Genomic DNA, 20,506 nt, shown 5'->3' on the forward strand with positions numbered 1-20,506 from the left:
GTTGCAGACAGAATCTTATCATGTATCTCTGTATACAGGGAGCTCCCCCTAGTGGTGGCTGCAGACATGATCTTATCATGTATCTCTGTATACAGGGAGCTCCCCCTAGTGGTGGCTGCAGACAAGATCTTATCATGTATCTCTATGTACAGGGAGCTCCCCATAGTGGTGGTTGCAGGCAGAATCTTATCATGTTTTTCTATGTACAGGGAGCTCCCCCTAGTGGTGGTTGCAGACAGAATCTTGTCATGTATCTCTGTATACAGGGAGCTCCCCCTAGTGGTGGCTGCAGACAGAATGTTATCATGTATCTTTGTATACAGGGAGCTCCCCCTAGAGGTGGCTGCAAAAAGAATCTTATCATGTACCTCTGCACACAGGGAGCTCCCCCTAGTGGCGGCTGCAGACAGGATCCTATCAGGTATCTTTGTATACAGGGAGCTCCCCCTAGTGGTGGCTGCAGATATAATCTTATCATGTATCTCTGCATGCAAGGAGCTCCCCCTAGTGGTGGTTGTAGACAGAATCTTGTCATTTATCTCTGTATACAGGGAGCTACCCTAGTGGTGGCTGCAGACTTAATCTTGTCATGTATCTCTGTATACAGGGAGCTCCCCCTAGTGGTGGCTGCAGACAGAATGTTATCATGTATCTTTGTATACAGGGAGCTCCCCCTAGAGGTGGCTGCAAAAAGAATCTTATCATGTACCTCTGCACACAGGGAGCTCCCCCTAGTGGCGGCTGCAGACAGGATCCTATCAGGTATCTTTGTATACAGGGAGCTCCCCCTAGTGGTGGCTGCAGATATAATCTTATCATGTATCTCTGCATACAGGGAGCTCCCCCTAGTGGTGGCTGCAGACAGGATCTTATCATGTATCTCTATGTACAGGGAGCTCCCCCTAGTGGTGGTTGCAGACAGAATCTTATCATGTTTCTCTATGTACAGGGAGCTCCCCCTAGTGGTGGTTGCAGACAGAATCTTGTCATTTATCTCTGTATACAGGGAGCTTCCCCTAGTGGTGGCTGCAGACAGAATGTTATCATGCATCTCTGTATACAGGGAGCTCCCCCTAGAGGTGGCTGCAAAAAGAATCTTATCATGTACCTCTGCACACAGGGAGCTCCCCCTAGTGGTGGCTGCAGACATAATCTTATCATGTATCTCTGCATACAGGGAGCTCCCCCTAGTGGTGGCTGCAGACAGGATCTTTTCATGTATCTCTGTATACAGGGAGCGCCCCCTAGTGGTGTCTGCAGACAGGATCTTATCATGTATCTCTGCATACAGGGCGCTCCCCCTAGTGGTGGCTGCAGACAGGATCTTATCATGTATCTCTGTATACAGGGAGCTTCCCCTAGTGGTGGCTGCAGACAGAATCTTATCATGTATCTCTATGTACAGGGAGCTGCCCCTAGTGGTGACTGCGGACAGGATCTTATCATGTAACTCTGTATACATGGAGCTCCCCCTAGTGGTTTCTGCAGACAGGATCTTATCATGTGTCTCTGTATACATGGAGCTCCCCCTAATGGTGTCTGCTGACAGGATCTTATCATGTATCTCTTTATACAGGGAGCTCCCCCTGGTGGTGGCTGCATACAGGATCTTATCATGTATCTCTGTATACAGGGAGCTCCCCCTAGTGGTGGCTGCAGACAGCATATTATCATGTATCTCTGTATACAGGGAGCTCCCCCTAGTGGTTTCTGCAGACAGGATCTTATCATGTATCTCTGTTTACAGGGAGCACCCCCTAGTGGTGGCTGCAGACAGGACCTTATCATGTATCTCTGTATACAGGGAGCTCCCCCTAGTGGTCACTGCACATACTCAGAATAATATTATTTCATTCAATTACTTAGTCATGGATATGATTTTCCGAATTAGATAAATTGAGCTCGGGGTCGCTATAAAGATACATTAAAAATGACTAACCAAAAGATTTTGAAACTTGATGATTAAAGATGTAAATTCCCCCGGAGACAATCAGTTAATACAAGCCTAATGAATAAGCAAGAAGTTTCACAGTTTGCATTGAGCTGCAGTGAACCTTTCACTAATTGCTATAATTAGAGGCTGTTGAGTGCAGACAGTTAGCGCGGACTGTGCCCCCTGGTCATTCAGGATCAGTGAGATGGAAGGATTCTGCCTGACCTATCTCTGGGATCCATGGAAGCTCCATAGACAAAGCGTTAATTAACGTCGTGGTGGAGAGGGAATCCCGGGCGGCCTCGTCCTGGCACTGCCCACTTATCTACATTAAATTAATACCCTGAGACCACAATGTGCCGAATATCCTAATTCTGGGAACTGCTAATAAACATTTTGTGAAATCTGTGCTATTTACTGCAATGTAATAATGCGATACAGCAGAGCCGAGTTTGTTAGGTAGAAGAATCCTAAGCTTCATGAAATAGCAGAGCTGACTGTATAACCAAAACAAATGCACCATACACAGTGGGGAAAAAAGTCTTTAGTCAGCCACCAATTGTGCAAGTTCTCCCATTTAAAAAGATGAGAGGCCTGTAATTGACATCATAGGTAGACCACAACTATGAGAGTCAAAATGAGAAAACAAATCCAGAAAATCACCTTGTCTGATTTGGCAAGATTTATTTTGCAAATTATGGTGGAAAATAAGTATTTGGTCATCAACAAAAGTTCATCTCAATATTTTGTTATATATCCTTTGTCGGCAATGACAGAGGTCAAACGTTTTCTGTAAGTCTTCACAAAGTTGGCGCACACTGTTGATGGTATGTTGACCCATTCCTCCATGCAGATCTCCTCCAGAGCAGTGATGTTTTGGGCCTGTCACTGGGCAACACGGACTTTCAAATCCCTCCAAAGGTTTTCTATGGGGTTGAGATCTGGAGACTGGCTAGGCACTGCAGGACCTTCATATGCTTCTTATGAAGCCACTCCTTCGTTGCCTTGACGGTGTGCTTGGGATCTTTATCATGCTGAAAGACCCATCCACGTTTCATCTTCAATGCCCTTGCTGATGGAAGGAGGTTTGCACTCAAAATCTCATGATACATGTCCCCATTCATGTACACAGATCTGTCGCCCTGGTCCATTTGCAGAGAAACAGCCCCAAAGCATGATGTTGCCACCACCATGCTTCACAGTAGGTATGGTGTTCTTTGGATGCAACTCAGCATTCTGTCTCCTCCTCCAAACACGGCGAGTTCTGTTTCTACCAAATAGTTCTACTTTGGTTTCATCAGACCATATGACATTCTCCCAATACGCTTCTGGATAATCCAAATTCTCTCTTGCAAATTTCAGAAAGGCCCGCATATGTACTGGCTTAAGCAGGGGGACACGTCTGGCACTGCAGGATCTGAGTCCCTGGCGGCGTAGTGTATTACTGATGGTAACCTTTGTTATGGTGGTCCCAGCTCTATGCAGGTCATTCACTAGGTCCCCCGTGTGGTTCTGGTATTTTTGCTCACCATTCTTGTGATCATTTTGACCCGACGGGGTCAGATCTTGCGTGGAGCCCCAGATCGAGGGAGATTATCAGTGGTCTTGTATGTCTTCCATTTTCTTACTATTGCTCCCACAGTTGATTTCATCACACCAACCTGCTTGCCTATTGCAGATTCAGTCTTCCCAGCCTGGTGCCGGGCTACAATTTTGTTTCTGGTGTCCTTCGACAGCTCTTTGGTCTTCACCATAGTGGAGTTTGGAGTCAGACTGTTTGAGGTTGTGGACAGGTGTGTTTTATACTGATAACAAGTTCAGACAGGCGCCATTACTACAGGTTATGAGTGGACGACAGAGGAGCCTCTTAAACAAGTTACAGGTCTGTGAGAGCCAGAAATCTTGCAAGTGTTTAGGTGACAAAATAATTATTTTCCACCATAATTTGAAAAATAAACTTGCCAAATCGGACAAGGTGATTTTCTGGATTTGTTTTCTCATTTTGACTCTCATAGTTGTGGTCTACCTATGATGTCAATTACAGGCCTGAGTTTGTCAGCAGGTCTAATGATACGTTTTTCATATGTAGCAGAGCTAGACATGTCGTTGCATAAAAAATGTTAAAGTGACAGTTACCCATATAACAGATATTATCAGCATGAAACTCAGCTCTGCTACATATGAATTTTTTTTTGACATATCAGAAATTGCTAAATATCTCACCTTCCTCAACAGCCTGTCCTCCTGGCACTTATAGTACTCCAGATGCATCCACTGCTCATTGCCATATCTGCCCGACAAACAGCAACACGACGACTTCTGGGGCCATCAGCTGCCCATGTAACAAGGGATTTTACCGCATCCCAGAGGAATCTGCGGCCTCTCCGTGCTCTGGTGAGTGACAGATAAGAAGAGCAGATATTGTCATATAAAGTGATATTTGTATTAATTGCACCCAGGGAGATTGTATGATAGGGGCAGGCACAGGTGGCATTTGTATGGGGACAGTACAGAAATAGAAGTTTTTAGGAACTGATTTGTCCATTTAGTCCTATTTTAGAGAAATATTGTGAGCAGGTTGCGGGATGCAGTGACAGACAGAAGGCAGAGCAAGGGTTAATAACTTTACTTAACAGGGGATAATCCACGCAGGGAGGCAAATGGTTAAACAGTTCAAAGGATAGACAATGTGCTGAATTAAAGAACAGCAGAATGGGTATCACAGTTTTTGTTGGGTCACTTATCCTGTCAGACGTTCCCCAGGATGTGATGAATCACAAAGCAGGGGATGATGTCCACAAGGGCCGGAGTAGTACTTGTCCGGTGGGGGTCCTGAAGATTATGCGGATCCGTCTTCTGGCAGCAGGAGTTGGTCTCCGCCACCTTCCTCTGCCCCTAGTCCATATACTGATGGGAGTTGTAATAGCTGAATGACAATGTCTTTGACCCTCCATTAATAATGATCCCATTTGTCTATTTCCAGGACCCCCATCAGCTCCGTGGGACATGAATTATGAAATGAGTGGTCCCGGAGCTGTGTCCATGACGTGGAGGACCCCGAAAGATATGGGGGGGCGTACGGAGGTCATGTACTCGGTGGCTTGTAAAGAGTGTGTGATCGGACGCTGCCTCCGCTGTGGAGATGGAGTGACGTTCAGGCCTGGACAGGTGGGAATCGCCCAGACGAGGGTCCAGCTGTCCGGACTTCTGCCCGGAGTGGCCTATACCATGGAGGTGCAGTCCACTAATCGGGTGTCAGAGATGAGCTTGGAACCTCCCAAATATGCGTCTCTGAACGTCAGCATCAGTCAGTCAGGTCAGTGGTGAATCTGGTATTTATATCCCTGTGTGATGGTGGGATATGTTATGTGGATATCATTTTTTGTATATTCCTATTTTTCTATTTCAGTTATTTTCATAGTGTTTTTCTTAATACATTGTAAGTCTACAGCCTCACTGTATCTGTCTCTTGATGACCCCCTGTAGTGCATTAATCCCTAAGGCCCTTTGTTCTCCTCTGGGAGGCCATGAAACCGCCCCAGCTTGTTTGACTACCCCTGGACAAGGAAGGGGGTGGGGAGAACAGCAGCTGGACAGTCAGTTCCGGTGTGGACAGGATCGTGTTCAGACAGCACTTCAGAGAGAGAAGGACCCATTTTATCCTCTGGTGCTAGAGTCTTGGAATCTCGTTTCCCTGGACATTTTATCCTGATACTGGACTGCATTCTTATTCTGGACTATCTTATCCTTTATGTGGTGGACTGAATATGGACCTTTTCGTATTTTTGCCTGAATAAAGGTCTTGGAATTGTTCACTCTTCGCTTGCTCTGTTGATTGTGTGATACCAGAGAAGGACCCCATGACAACTGGTGGCAGCAGTGGGATCCACAGAGCGTAACCCAATGGAGAACCACCCACAGAGTGAGTACAGAAATTGGACTGTATGCAGTATACAGGAGAGAGCCAGAGACCTGGGCCTGAACTACCAGGGACTGACTAAAGAGGCCTTAATCGATCTACTGGTGGGCGCTAGCCCGGCCACCTTCTTCCAGATGTCTGAAGGACGAGCACTGGAGACAGGGATCCCCTTCCAGAAAAGCCAGTGGTTGGTGTGGTACGAAGAAGAGATGGTGGTTCTTATTTAGCTCTCCGGCTGTGACGAGGAGTCTAGGTCAGCCCGTCCCAACCAGGGCAGGCTGAACACAAACACTAAGTAAACAGACAAAATCTCATGGAAAAATAGCAGAGCAAAAACTTAGCTTTTAGTAGACAGGAACTAAACTGGATGCCAGAGCTCAGAGCAGAAAGGATCACCAGCAACCCTGCAGGGCGTCGGCTGCCTTATATCCACTCAGAAATTCCGGATGTCCAATCACACTCCACCTGTTCAAATTACAGGTTCTTCCCATCCAGATCAATTTCACTACCTCCTTTCACCAGCAGAGGGAGTTTATCAGACATCAGAGGTGAAGGAGAAAATGAACTCATAACAGAGGTGCCCCACTCTAGCTGGATGCGTTTGCTAGTGGGGCTCCTGAACGGAAACATGGCGGAGGCTTACCGAACCATTGATGCACTGTGGAACCAGGATTATAACATTGTAAAGCGGACTATCAAGTTCCGAGACCTCCCATGCACCACGGGGGGGATCGCTTAGGATGTATGCACATAAGATGTCCGAGGCATGTTGGAGGTGGCTGGAAGCAGAAAACGCCTTTACTGTGGAAGATGTTATACAGGCGTTCCTTATAGAACAATTTCTTGCCAAGTGCCCTGCAGAGGTACGGGAATGGGTCCGGGAGCGCATGCCGTGTACCATGGATAGAGCTGCAGCCCTGGCCGATGAAGCTCTTACTATCCGGCCGCAATGGAGGAGGCTTCTTGACAATGAACCACGGCCTGCTCCCGCGCCCCGTCCCCCTCCAATTATATCTGCCCTTCCACCTAGTCGCAAGCCGATGACAATCACGCCTCACAATCCTAGGCCCCAACAGTTCCGACCACGACCTGGGGGTATCACAGAGAGGAGGTGTTATGGGTGTGGGTAACCTGGACATTTGCAGTCTGGCTGTCCCTCCAGGATTCGGAGGGAGCCCTACGCAGCCCCACCTCGTCCAGTGCATCTTGTGCACTCCACCCCGCCTGAGGAAGAGCTACCACCACCCCCACCAGAGTGGACCACCGACCACGGCACCATAGATACCCCTTCTGGAGTGTACGGACTCTGGCCCCTGTCCTTTAGCTACTCAGAGCAACGGCAACGCCACCTGCAGGATGTCTTTATTGATGGATACAAAGTGTCAGGATTTAGAGACACGGGGGCATTCTTGACTATCGCTGACCCCCGTGTGGTTCGACCCCAGGCAGTTTACCAGTGTCCGGGAATTCCCATTGTCCTGAAAGGGGGTGCCCGCAAATATATACAGCGAGCTTCTGTGCGTTTGGATTATGTTTGTGGAGAAAAACTGTGTTGGATTGGAGTTATGGGAGGACTTCCTGCAGATATCCTCCTTGAGAACGACATTGGGGAGTTACAGTGCCAATTTGTGGGAGCAGTCACCCGACTACAGGCCCTTCAAGCACTACGTCATCCGGACCCCACCGGGGAGCAACCACCACGAACCGCATCAGAGTCGGTAAGCAATACTTTCGCTGCTACTACATTGGGAGAGTCTTGGGACAGAGAGGAGTTTAGGAGAGAAATAGAGGGTGACACTACCTTAGCAGCCCTTAGGCGATAGGCAGAAACTGGGCACATGGGAGATAATGGGGATGGCTTCACTCGAGAAAACGGACTGTATTATCGTGTAACAAAGGGCAGTGACCAGGGCAACCCTGACGCAACGACCAGGCAACTCATTGTCCCTCAGAAGTACAGGGCACAGCTACTTCAACTGGCCCATGACATCCCCTTGGCTGGGCATCAAGGGAGAAAAAGGACTGAAAAGAGACTCACCCAAAGTTTTTACTGGCCGGGCGTCTCCCAGTCGGTAGCCCATTATTGCCGCACCTGCGATGTGTGCCAGTGAATGCGGCATCCAGGAGCTCGACATAAGGTACCCCTGCAATCCCTGCCCATAATTGAGGAACCATTTCAACGTGTAGCTGTCGACATCATAGGTCCTCTGGCGCACCCCAGCAGGTCGGGGAAAAAATATATCCTGACCGTGGTGGACTATGCCACTAGGTATCCTGAAGCTGTAGCCCTGTCCAGTATTACAGCAGTAAAGGTAGCCGAGGCCCTTGTTACCATCTTTACCCGGGTAGGGTTTCCTAGTGAAATATTGTCGGATCAAGGCACTCAGTTCATGTCAGATCTGGTCCAGTCCCTATGGCATACCTGTGGTGTTCTAGCCATTCACACCACCCCATACCACCCGCAGACCAACGGACTATGTGAATGCTTTAATAGAACCCTAAAAAATATGCTGAGGGCTTTTGTTGACATTGAAAAAGACTGGGAAAAGTACCTGCCACATCTCCTCTTCGCCTATCGGGAGGTTCCCCAAGAATATACAGGGTTCTCTCCCTTCGAACTACTGTTTAGCCGGAAGGTCCATGGGCCTCTCACTCTTCTGAAAGAACATTTGGAGGGAGACATCTCAGATACCGGAATGCCCATCGTTCCCTATGTTCTAGAGCTCAGAGACCGTCTCGCCCAGCTAGCTACCTTCGCTAAAGAACATCAGCGAATGGCCCAGTCCAGACAAAAAACCTGGTATGACCGTAATGCCAGGAACCGGGAATTTATGGAAGGACAGCAAGTGCTCATGATTACTGCTTCCCCTGCCAACAAGCTTCAAGCAGTGTGGGAAGGCCCTTATCAGGTTGTCAAGAAAATTAATGACACTAACTATGTTATTGCCCTGGACTCTAGCGGTCGACGACAGAAAACCGTCCACATTAACATGCTGAAAGACTACGACGACCGATCTCTGCCTGTTCTATCTGTCTGCCACCCCCCTAGTGATACCGCCGACGACAAGTATCTCCCAGATCTCCTCCAGGTTGCCCAAGCGGGAGGATCACTGGAACAAGTGCCCCTGGGCTCCCATTTATCGGATATACAAAAGGACGATATTGTCGCCGTACTAAGGCTGAGGGCTGCTGCTTTCTCCTCAAAGCCGGGGAAGACTACTCTCAGCAGCCACCATGTGGAAACCCCCGGACAACGCCCCATCCAGCAGGCTGCCTACCAGGTTCCAGAGGCTGTTCAAGGCATGATAAAGAACGAACTAGAGGAGATGAAACAACTGGGAGTTATTCAGCCATCTCACAGTTCTTGGGCCTCTCCTGTCGTCCTGGTCCCCAAGAAGGATGGTACAACACGATTCTGCGTTGATTACAGACGACTAAATGATGCCACCAAGAGTGATGCTTATCCCATGCCCAGGATTGATGATCTATTGGATCATCTGGCCAGTGCCCAATTTGTGACCACGTTAGACTTGAGCAAGGGGTACTGGCAGATACCCCTAACGGAGGACGCTCGGGAGCGCTCAGCCTTCATTACTCCATTTGGGTTTTATGAGTTCCTGGGAATGCCCTTTGGGATGAAAACTGCCCCCGCTACTTTAGAGAGACTGGTGGATCGACTGTTACAACAATGTCAGGACTTTGCCTGTGCTTACTTAGACGACCGCCATTTTTAGCACAACCTGGGAGGAACATCTTAAACACTTGGGCATAGTGCTGGACTGTATCCTTACTGCAGGACTGACCATTCGCCCTGATAAGTGCCAAATAGGGATGGCTGATGTGCAGTACCTCTGGCATAGAGTAGGGGGTGGGACACAAAGGCCTGAGCCTGCCAAGGTGGAAGCCATTAGCAACTGGTGTAGACCCCAGACTAAAAAGCAGGTACTTGCATTTTTAGGAACTGCTGGTTACTATCGCAAATTTGTTTCTAACTTCAGCACCTTGGCCAAGCCCCTAACCGACCTGACCCGCAAGAACATGCCTAGGAATGTGACGTGGACGACGGCATGCGAGGATGCCTTTTCAGCATTAAAGACTGCCCTCGTCACTGCTCCTGTCTTGGCTGCCCCGGATTATAAACGCAGGTTCCTCGTGCAGACAGATGCATCCACCTTTGGGATTGGGGCAGTACTTAGCCAAGTGAACCTCGCCGGAGAAGAACATCCTGGATCGGGTAGTTGCCTATGCCACTATTGAAAAGGAGTGCCTTACCATCGTATGGGCGCTAAAAAAATTGCAGCCATACTTGTATGGCAGAGACTTTACGATTGTTACAGACCACAACCCCCTCACATGGCTGAATCGCGTATCAGGGGACAATGGAAGATTGCTGCGGTGGAGCTTGTCCTTACAACCCTACAGCTTCTGCATCCAATACAAGGGGGAAGCCAACACCAGAACGCCGATGGACTGTCTCGACAAGAAGAACCATAGGCTCCCCAGGCCGACCTACCCCTGCCACTGCACAAGGAATTATAAATAACTGAGCAATGTGGACTAAAGTGAGCAGGCCAGAGGTCTGTGTAGACCTCATGGCGTGCTCACTTATTATGGGGGGAGAGGTTGTGATGGTGTGATATGTTATGTGGATATCATTTTTTGTATATTCCTATTTTTCTATTTCAGTTATTTTCATAGTGTTTTTCTTAATACATTGTAAGTCTACAGCCTCACTGTATCTGTCTCTTGATGACCCCCTGTAGTGCATTAATCCCTAAGGCCATTTGTTCTCCTCTGGAAGGCCATGAAACCGCCCCAGCTTGTTTGACTACCCCTGGACAAGGAAGGGGGTGGGGAGAACAGCAGCTGGACAGTCAGTTCCGGTGTGGACAGGATCGTGTTCAGAGAGCACTTCAGAGAGAGAAGGACCCATTTTATCCTCTGGTGCTAGAGTTTTGGGATCTCGTTTCCCTGGACATTTTATCCTGATACTGGACTGCATTCTTATTCTGGACTATCTTATCCTTTGTGTGGTGGACTGAATATGGACCTTTTCGTATTTTTGCCTGAATAAAGGTCTTGGAATTGTTCACTCTTCGCTTGCTCTGTTGATTGTGTGATACCAGAGAAGGACCCCGTGACACCCTGCCTAATTCCAGAGACACAGCCCGCAGTGTAAAGAATGGGGGACAAAAATATTCACGTATATGAACATTACATTAGTACAGCGTTTTCTAAAAATCCAGATTTTTTTTTTCTTCTTACATAAAACAAATAGAAGACTCAGTAATTTCAAGGAAACTGAATTACTTTTGTGCCAGTTTATTATTGGGGATTCGGAGGACCCCTTTAAGCGTACTATGCTCTCAATTTAGCGCAATTAACCATTACTAATGCATCTAAGGCCAGTTCACACACTCGTTTTTTTCCAGTACCGGAGATATCAATGTCTGTGTGTGTAATACTTGCAGCAAACGTGTGGCAACTGTGTGCCACATCAGTACCACACGTACCGGCTGCTGAGAACAAGCGGTACAGTTAGCGCCGTTCACCGGCGCCTGGTGCTGAAGGCGGCTCTCATCATTCTCCCCTGCTCTGCTGGCGATCAGCAGGAGCAAGGGAGAATGATGAGAGTTATATTCAAGTGAGAAAAATGAGAGCAGGCGGTGGCTGATTAGACTATTACTCCAATCAGCTGACACCTGCTGCCATTAATAACAATGAGAACAGGAGCTGCTGATGGGGGTATTCATCACCCGCCACCTGCACTGTAGATAAATAAAAAGTCTGTTGTGGGTTCCCCTGTATTTTCTATAACCAGCCAGGCAAAACTGACAGCTGGGGGCTGCAACTCGCAAATGTCAGCTTCAGCAAGGCTGGTTATCAAGAATAGAGGGGTCCCCATATCATATTTTTTAATTGTTTAAATAAATATTTAGAACAAAATGGCATGGGTTCTCCCCCCATTTTTGACAACCAGTCTTGCTAAAGCTCACAGCTGGAGGCTGCTATTCTCAGGCTTGTAAAGGGCCATGGATATTGGTCCCCCCCAGCCCAAAAATAGCAGTCTGCAGATGCCCAGAATAGGCACATCTATTAGATGTGTCAATTCCGGTGCTTTGCCCAGCTCTTCCCACTTACCCTGTAGCGGTGGCAAGTGAGGTTCATTTTTGTGGGGTTGATGTCACCTTTGTATTGTCTGGTGACATCAAGCCCTGTGGTTAGTAATGGAGAAGTGTCTATAAGACACCCATGCATTACTAATCCTATAGTTGTATGGTAAATAAAAACACAGCCAGAATAAACTCCTTTGATTGAATGTTTTGCAGCCAGTACTGCTTTTAAAAAACTGACATGTCAGCATATTTTGTGTCTGTGGACACACGGTCCGTGGAAACACACTGACATATGCACATACTCATCCACGTGTGAAAACTGTCATCACCACACCATACCTGAGACATAGATGTGTGAAAGAGGCCTAAATAAAAGCAACTCAATTTTGCAAAGCCTTTAGTAACACATAGATCTGCATAGGAGCTGCAAACACCAAACGGGAGAAGGATTTCAATCAAAGACAATTTGCAAACTTAATTTTTTTGCTTTTGAAAAAAGTTTAGAAAGTTTACCCTCCTTTTTATTCTTTATTTTTCTGTCTTGTTTTATTTATTTTCCAATTCATTAATTTTCTGTCTTTCGATTGTCGTCTTATCCGGGGAGAGCAAGGGGCTTCTCTGACAAGTTTGGCACAGAGAGGACGTTTATCGACTCTTTCTGCCGCCCTTTACTTATTGGTGACTGAGTCCATGATTATGGGAGCCCTGAACATTCACGCCTGGCTGAAGTGAGAAAATCCCCCGAGCAGAACAGCAAAGTCCTTCTCACGTCCCCAACTTGTTGTGTATGTGATATGTTCACACTTGTGATTAGCTGCGGTAAAACTGAGAATATGGGGGTCTCGATCATAAGTAATCACTCCCCTACAGAAATACTAAACTTTTTTTTATTGTATTCAGCTGATGGATGAAACTACTGGAGAGGAACGGGTCGTATCCTTGATAAAAAGCAGAAAATTAGACCTCCATAGTGACATATAATTACAGAATGGGGGTGCAGATTTATGTATCCAGTACTTGATATTGTGGGACTAGTAGATTTTTTTTCCATCTAAACTATAAAGTGAAACAACTAAAAAAAAACTAGAAAGTCTTGATTAAAAATCTTAAGTGTATACTGGGGAACTCCGACCATCAAATGTATATAGAGAAAAGTATACGGCCAAAAGTCTTATCACTGACTTGCGGTTCCTCCTTCAGTCCTGTGTCCCCCGGTGTATAATAACAAGTCCGTTCATGACATTTCTTCATCCATCACGTGTGGGTGATAATATTGACAAGTGGAAGGAACTGCAGCAACTCAACCATGAAGTGGAGACCCCGTAATGTTAGAGCGGGGGGGCCGAGTGCTGAGGAGCAGAGGACAGAAAAGTCACCACCGCACTGCTGACCCCATGACTGCAGAGTCCAGACCTCCTCTGGTATCAGAACAAACACTGCACCTCCACTGGGGGCTTCTTGGCCGAGCAGCTGCATGCAGCCGTACATCACCAAGCACAATGCCGAGCGTCAGATGGAGTGGTATAAAGCCGCCACCACTGGACTCTGGAGGAGACGTGTTCTATGCAGTGACGGGTCATACTTCTATATCTGCGTCTGATGGAGGAGTCTGCGTTTGGTGATAACATGAGGACGTTACCCCCCGACTGCATTGTGCCCCCTGTACAGATGGTGGAGGGGGATAATACTATGTGATGTTATCAGGGGGCGGCCTCAGACACTCAGCTCCAGTGATGGGAAATCTTCTTCTTCAGAACAAGACATTGTGGACAATTGTAGCTTCAGCATTGTGGGAACAGTTTGGGGAAGACCCTTATCTGCCCCCCATGACTGTGCCCAGTGCACAGGGTCCATATAGACATGGGGGGAACATGAGCGGTGATCATTAGCACCGGTGATTGTGAGCCCGGACGCCCCCAACATCAGGGTCTGACCTCATATCTGATCTTCTGGAAGAAGGGGTAACAAATCCCACAATTGCATCTGCAGAGGGGCAACTCCATATTAATGTGTATGGGAGTAGATGAGGACAGAGAGGCCCCCGGAGGTGGATGTGGGGGCCACATACTTTCTCCATATTAATGTCTATGGATGTAGATGAGGACAGAAAAGACCCCGGAGGTGGATGTGGGGGGCACATACTTTCTCCATATTAATGTCTATGGATGTAGATAAGGACAGTGAAGCCCCCGGAGGTGGATGTGGGGGGCACATACTTTCTCCATATTAATGTCTATGGATGTAGATAAGGACAGTGAAGCCCCCAGAGGTGGATGTGGGGGGCACATACTTTCTCCATATTAATGTCTATGGATGTAGATGAGGACAGTGAAGCCCCCGGAGGTGGATGTGGGGGGCACATACTTTCTCCATATTAATGTCTATGGATGTAGATGAGGACAGTGAAGCCCCAAGAGGTGGATGTGGGGGGCACATACATTCTCCATATTAATGTCTATGGATGTAGATGAGGACAGTGAAGCCCCCGGAGGAGGATGTGGGGGGCACATACTTTCTCCATATTAATGTCTATGGATGTAGATGAGGACAGTGAAGCCCGCGGAGGTAGATGTGGGGGACACATACTTTCCTCCATATTAATGTCTATGGATGTAGATGAGGACAGAGAAGCCCCCGGAAGTGGATGTGGGGGGCACATACTTTCCTCCATATTAATGTCTATGGATGTAGATGAGGACAGAGAAGCCCCCAGAAGTGGATGTGGGGGGCACATACTTTCCTCCATATTAATGTCTATGGATGTAGATGAGGACAGAGAAGCCCCCGGAGGTGGATGTGGGGGGCACATACTTTCCTCCATATTAATGTCTATGGATGTAGATGAGAACCGTGAAGCCCCCGGAGGAGGATGTGGGGGGCACATACTTTCCTCCATATTAATGCCTATGGATGTAGATGAGTACAGAGAAGCCCCCGGAGGAGGATGTGGGGGGCACATACTTCCTCCATATTAATGTCTATGGATGTAGATGAGGACAGAGAAGCCCCCGGAGGTGGATGTGGGGGGCACATACTCCATATTAATGTCTATGGATGTAGATGAGGACAGAGAAGCCCCCGGAGGTGGATGTGGAGGGCACATTCTTTCCTCCATATTAATGTCTATGGATGTAGATGAGGATAGAGAAGCCCCCCGGAGGTGGATGTGGGGGGCACATACTTTCCTCCGTATTAATGTCTATGGATGTAGATGGGGACAGTGAAGCCCCCGCAGGTGGATATGGGGGGCACATACTTTCCTCCATATTAATGTCTATGGATGTAGATGAGGACAGAGAAGCCCCCGGAGGTGGATGTGGGGGGCACATACTTTCCTCCATATTGATGTAGATGGGGACAGTGAAGCCCCAGGAGGTGGATGTGGGGGGCACATACTTTCCTCCATATTAATGTCTATTGATGTAGATGAGAACAGTGAAGCCCCCGGAGGAGGATGTGGGGGGCACATACTTCCTCCATATTAATGTCTATGGATGTAGATGAGGACAGAGAAACCCCCGGAGGTGGATGTGGGGGGCACATACTTTCCTCCATATTAATGCCTATGGATGTAGATGAGTACAGAGAAGCCCCCGGAGGAGGATGTGGGGGGCACATACTTCCTCCATATTAATGTCTATGGATGTAGATGAGGACAGAGAAGCCCCCGGAGGTGGATGTGGGGGGCACATACTCCATATTAATGTCTATGGATGTAGATGAGGACAGAGAAGCCCCCGGAGGTGGATGTGGAGGGCACATTCTTTCCTCCATATTAATTTCTATGGATGTAGATGAGGATAGAGAAGCCCCCGGAGGTGGATGTGGGGGGCACATACTTCCTCCATATTAATGACTATGGATGTAGATGAGGACAGTGAAGCCCCCGGAGGTGGATGTGGGGGGCACATACTTTCTCCATATTAATGTTTATGGATGTAGATGAGGACAGAGAAGCCCCCGGAGTTGGATGTGGGGGGCACATACTTTCCTCCGTATTAATGTCTATGGATGTAGATGGGGACAGTGAAGCCTCCGCAGGTGGATATGGGGGGCACATACTTTCCTCCATATTATTGTCTATGGATGTAGATGGGGACAGTGAAGCCCCCGGAGGTGGATGTGGGTGGCACATTCTTTCCTCCATATTAATGTCTATGGATGTAGATGAGGACAGAGAAGCCCCCGGAGGTGGATGTGGGGGGCACATACTTTCCTCCATATTAATGTCTATGGATGTAGATGAGGACAGTGAAGCCCCCGGAGGTGGATGTGGGGGGCACATACTTTCCTCCATATTGATGTAGATGGGGACAGTGAAGCCCCAGGAGGTGGATATGGGGGGCACATACTTTCCTCCATATTAATGTCTATGGATGTAGATGAGGACAGTGAAGCCCCCGGAGGTGGATGTGGAGGGCACATACTTTCCTCCATATTAATGTCTATGGATGTAGATGAGGACAGAGAAGCCCCCGGAGGTGGATGTGGGGGGCACATACTTTCCTCCGTATTAATGTCTATGGATGTAGATGGGGACAGTGAAGCCCCGCAGGTGGATATGGGGGGCACATACTTTCCTCCATATTAATGTCTATGGATGTAGATGGGGACAGTGAAGCCCCCGGAGGTGGATGTGGGGGGCACATACTTTCCTCCATATTAATGTCTATGGATGTAGATGAGGACAGAGAAGCCCCCGGAGGTGGATGTGGGGGGCACATACTTTCCTCCATATTAATGTCTATGGATGTAGATGAGGACAGTGAAGCACCTGGAGGTGGATGTGGGGGGCACATACTTTCCTCCATATTGATGTAGATGGGGACAGTGAAGCCCCAGGAGGTGGATGTGGGGGGCACATACTTTCCTCCATATTAATGTCTATGGATGTAGATGAGAACAGTGAAGCCCCCGGAGGAGGATGTGGGGGGCACATACTTCCTCCATATTAATGTCTATGGATGTAGATGAGGACAGAGAAACCCCCGGAGGTGGATGTGGGGGGCACATACTTTCCTCCATATTAATGCCTATGGATGTAGATGAGTACAGAGAAGCCCCCGGAGGAGGATGTGGGGGGCACATACTTCCTCCATATTAATGTCTATGGATGTAGATGAGGATAGAGAAACCCCCGGAGGTGGATGTGGGGGGCACATACTTCCTCCATATTAATGACTATGGATGTAGATGAGGACAGTGAAGCCCCCGGAGGTGGATGTGGGGGGCACATACTTTCTCCATATTAATGTTTATGGATGTAGATGAGGACAGAGAAGCCCCCGGAGGTGAATGTGGGGGGCACATACTTTCCTCCGTATTAATGTCTATGGATGTAGATGGGGACAGTGAAGCCCCCGCAGGTGGATATGGGGGGCACATACTTTCCTCCATATTAATGTCTATGGATGTAGATGGGGACAGTGAAGCCCCCGGAGGTGGATGTGAGGGGCACATACTTTCCTCCATATTAATGTCTATGGATGTAGATGAGGACTGAGAAGCCCCCGGAGGTGGATGTGGGGGGCACATACTTTCATCCATATTAATGTCTATGGATGTAGATGAGGACAGTGAAGCCCCCGGAGGTGGATGTGGAGGGCACATTCTTTCCTCCATATTAATGTCTATGGATGTAGATGAGGATAGAGAAGCCCCCGGAGGTGGATGTGGGGGGCACATACTTCCTCCATATTAATGACTATAGATGTAGATGAGGACAGTGAAGCCCCCGGAGGTGGATGTGGGGGGCACATACTTTCTCCATATTAATGTTTATGGATGTAGATGAGGACAGAGAAGCCCCCGGAGGTGGATGTGGGGGGCACATACTTTCCTCCGTATTAATGTCTATGGATGTAGATTGGGACAGTGAAGCCCCCGCAGGTGGATATGGGGGGCACATACTTTCCTCCATATTAATGTCTATGGATGTAGATGGGGACAGTGAAGCCCCAGGAGGTGGATGTGGGGGCACATACTTTCTCCATATTAATGTCTATGGATGTAGATGAGGACAGAGAAGCCCCCGGAGGTGGATGTGGGGGGCACATACTTTCCTCCATATTAATGTCTATGGATGTAGATGAGGACAGTGAAGCCCCCGGAGGTGGATGTGGGGGTCACATACTTTCCTCCATATTAATGTCTATGGATGTAGATGAGGACAGAGAAGCCCCCGGAGGTGGATGTGGGGGGCACATACTTTCCTCCATATTAATGTCTATGGATGTAGATGAGGACAGTGAAGCCCCCGGAGGTGGATGTGGGGGGCACATACTTTCCTCCATATTGATGTAGATGGGGACAGTGAAGCCCCCGGAGGTGGATGTGGGGGGCACATACTTTCCTCCATATTAATGTCTATGGATGTAGATGAGGACAGTGAAGCCCCCGGAGGTGGATGTGGGGGTCACATACTTTCCTCCATATTAATGTCTATGGATGTAGATGAGGACAGAGAAGCCCCCGGAGGTGGATGTGGGGGGCACATACTTTCCTCCATATTAATGTCTATGGATGTAGATGAGGACAGTGAAGCCCCCGGAGGTGGATGTGGGGGGCACATACTTTCCTCCATATTGATGTAGATGGGGACAGTGAAGCCCCAGGAGGTGGATGTGGGGGGCACATACTTTCCTCCATATTAATGTCTATGGATGTAGATGAGGACAGTGAAGCCCCCAGAGGTGGATGTGGGGGGCACATACTTTCCTCCATATTAATGTCTTTGGATGTAGATGGGGACAGTGAAGCCCCCGGAGGTGGATGTGGGGGGCACTTACTTTTCTCCCTGTACTGTGTGTCCCTTCAGTGCTCTGGTTTATGACAACCTGTTGTGACATCCTCTCCACGTCGGCCTCTCCTTCCCGGCTTCCTTGGCTGTCTACTTGCCAGTCTGGGTGTCTCTTCTCGCTCTCCCCCAGGCCTTGCACTCTGATTGAATTTGTCTTTGTGACGCTTTCTCTGTGCCGTGCGTGCGGGGGTCTCGTAAGAGGCGCTGATGCCGTGACCCAAATTCAAAGTGACAGCTCCGGCCAAGCGTCACCCTCCCCGCAGTCACATGTCACCGCGCCGAGCTCAGCGTTTGTGTGTTACCATTTTGTGTCTGGTTTTGATACACGGGGAAATATGGTCGGTGTCATCTTCTCCTCTCTGCTTGTATCTTTCTCTGTTCTCCACTTACATCTTATCGTCTCCATTCCAGTCCCATCTGCCGTCCCCATCATCCACCAGGTGAGCCGCTCCATGCAGAGCATCACGTTGACCTGGCCGGAACCAGAGCAGCCGAACGGGAAGATTCTGGATTATCAGCTGCGCTACAAGGAAAAGGTACCTGCTGCTCTGTGACTGCAGCCCCCGACGCACCATCTGTAGAGTGCGGGGTCCCTTCCGACTGCAGCACCCAACGCACCATCTGCAGAGTGAGGGGTCCCATCCATCGGACTGCAGTCCCCTGATGCGCCATCTGCAGAGCGCGGGGTCCCTTCCAACTGCAGCACCCGATGCGCCATCTGCAGAGCGTGGGGTCCCATCCGACTGCAGCACCCGATGCGCCATCTGCAGAGCGCGGTGTCCCATCCGACTGCAGCACCCGATGCGCCATCTGCAGAGCCCGGGGTCCCTTCCGACTGCAGCACCCGATGTGCCATCTGCAGAGCACGGAGTCCCATCCGTGCACACAGGCATGAATCCAGCACAATGGAGAAGTGACTGCGCGGCCAACTGGCACAGACCTAAAGGCAGAGTAATATACATCCACGCGCACAAGGGAAATGTCTTCACTTTTCTTTGCATGCTTTGCTTTCCTAAAAGTGCAGGTTACTAGAAGGAAAGTAAATAAAAAATAGATGCAGATAGAGGTAAACATATAGATATTGGATAAAGAGATGATACATAGAAGGAATATGGATGGATATTAGTGAGATCGATAGACAGATATACAGTATAGGTGTAGATAGATATTAGAGAAAGTAGAGGAGAATCTAGGTTTTCCTGCACCAGGGGCAGAAATTAAATTTGGCGCCCCCTATTATACACAGCATAAGTGGTTTGAGCAATCATCATGTGATCGCCCAAACGAGATTTGCATAATTACAGTCACGTGTCGACGAGCTGATCTTCCTAAGTCTCTCAATGATCAGTGATAAACTACAGCTCCTTAGTCAGAAAAGCTAGTGACCATAAGTCTGGAAATCACATATGAGTGGTCACGTAATGATCACTGACAATGGCAGGCAGAGCCGACTCTTGACACGCCATCACATGCTCTTAGGCTTGGGTATGATGGAGTGCCTAATGTTAAGATAAATGCTCGTAGCATAAATACAGATGTAGTAATCCTTAACTTGTCACGTGGCATAATACTTTATTAACAGCCATGTATCAAGTTATCAAAACCACCAACAGTACATGAATACATCACCAGTACCACTAACAGTACATGAATACATCACCAGTACCACTAACCGTACATGAATACATCACCAGTACCACTAACACTACATGAATACATCACCAGTACCACTAACAGTA

General features: G+C 48.3%; 1 protein-coding gene across 1 annotated transcript in view; it reads left to right on the forward strand.

Moving 5' to 3' along the window:
• LOC141056095 (ephrin type-B receptor 5-like) overlaps nt 1-20,506 on the forward strand; it is a 96,683-nt gene that overhangs the window by 54,458 nt on the left and 21,719 nt on the right. The window contains exons 7-9 of the mRNA XM_073552752.1: nt 4,169-4,327; nt 4,917-5,249; nt 19,179-19,303. Of these exons, the coding sequence (XP_073408853.1) occupies nt 4,169-4,327; nt 4,917-5,249; nt 19,179-19,303 (617 nt within the window). The remainder of the gene's footprint in view (nt 1-4,168; nt 4,328-4,916; nt 5,250-19,178; nt 19,304-20,506) is intronic.

This window comes from Dendrobates tinctorius, unplaced genomic scaffold (genome assembly GCF_039654945.1).
Source record: "Dendrobates tinctorius isolate UK_male_01 unplaced genomic scaffold, ASM3965494v1 ptg000196l, whole genome shotgun sequence".
In the NCBI taxonomy this organism is placed as follows: Eukaryota; Metazoa; Chordata; class Amphibia; order Anura; family Dendrobatidae; genus Dendrobates; species Dendrobates tinctorius.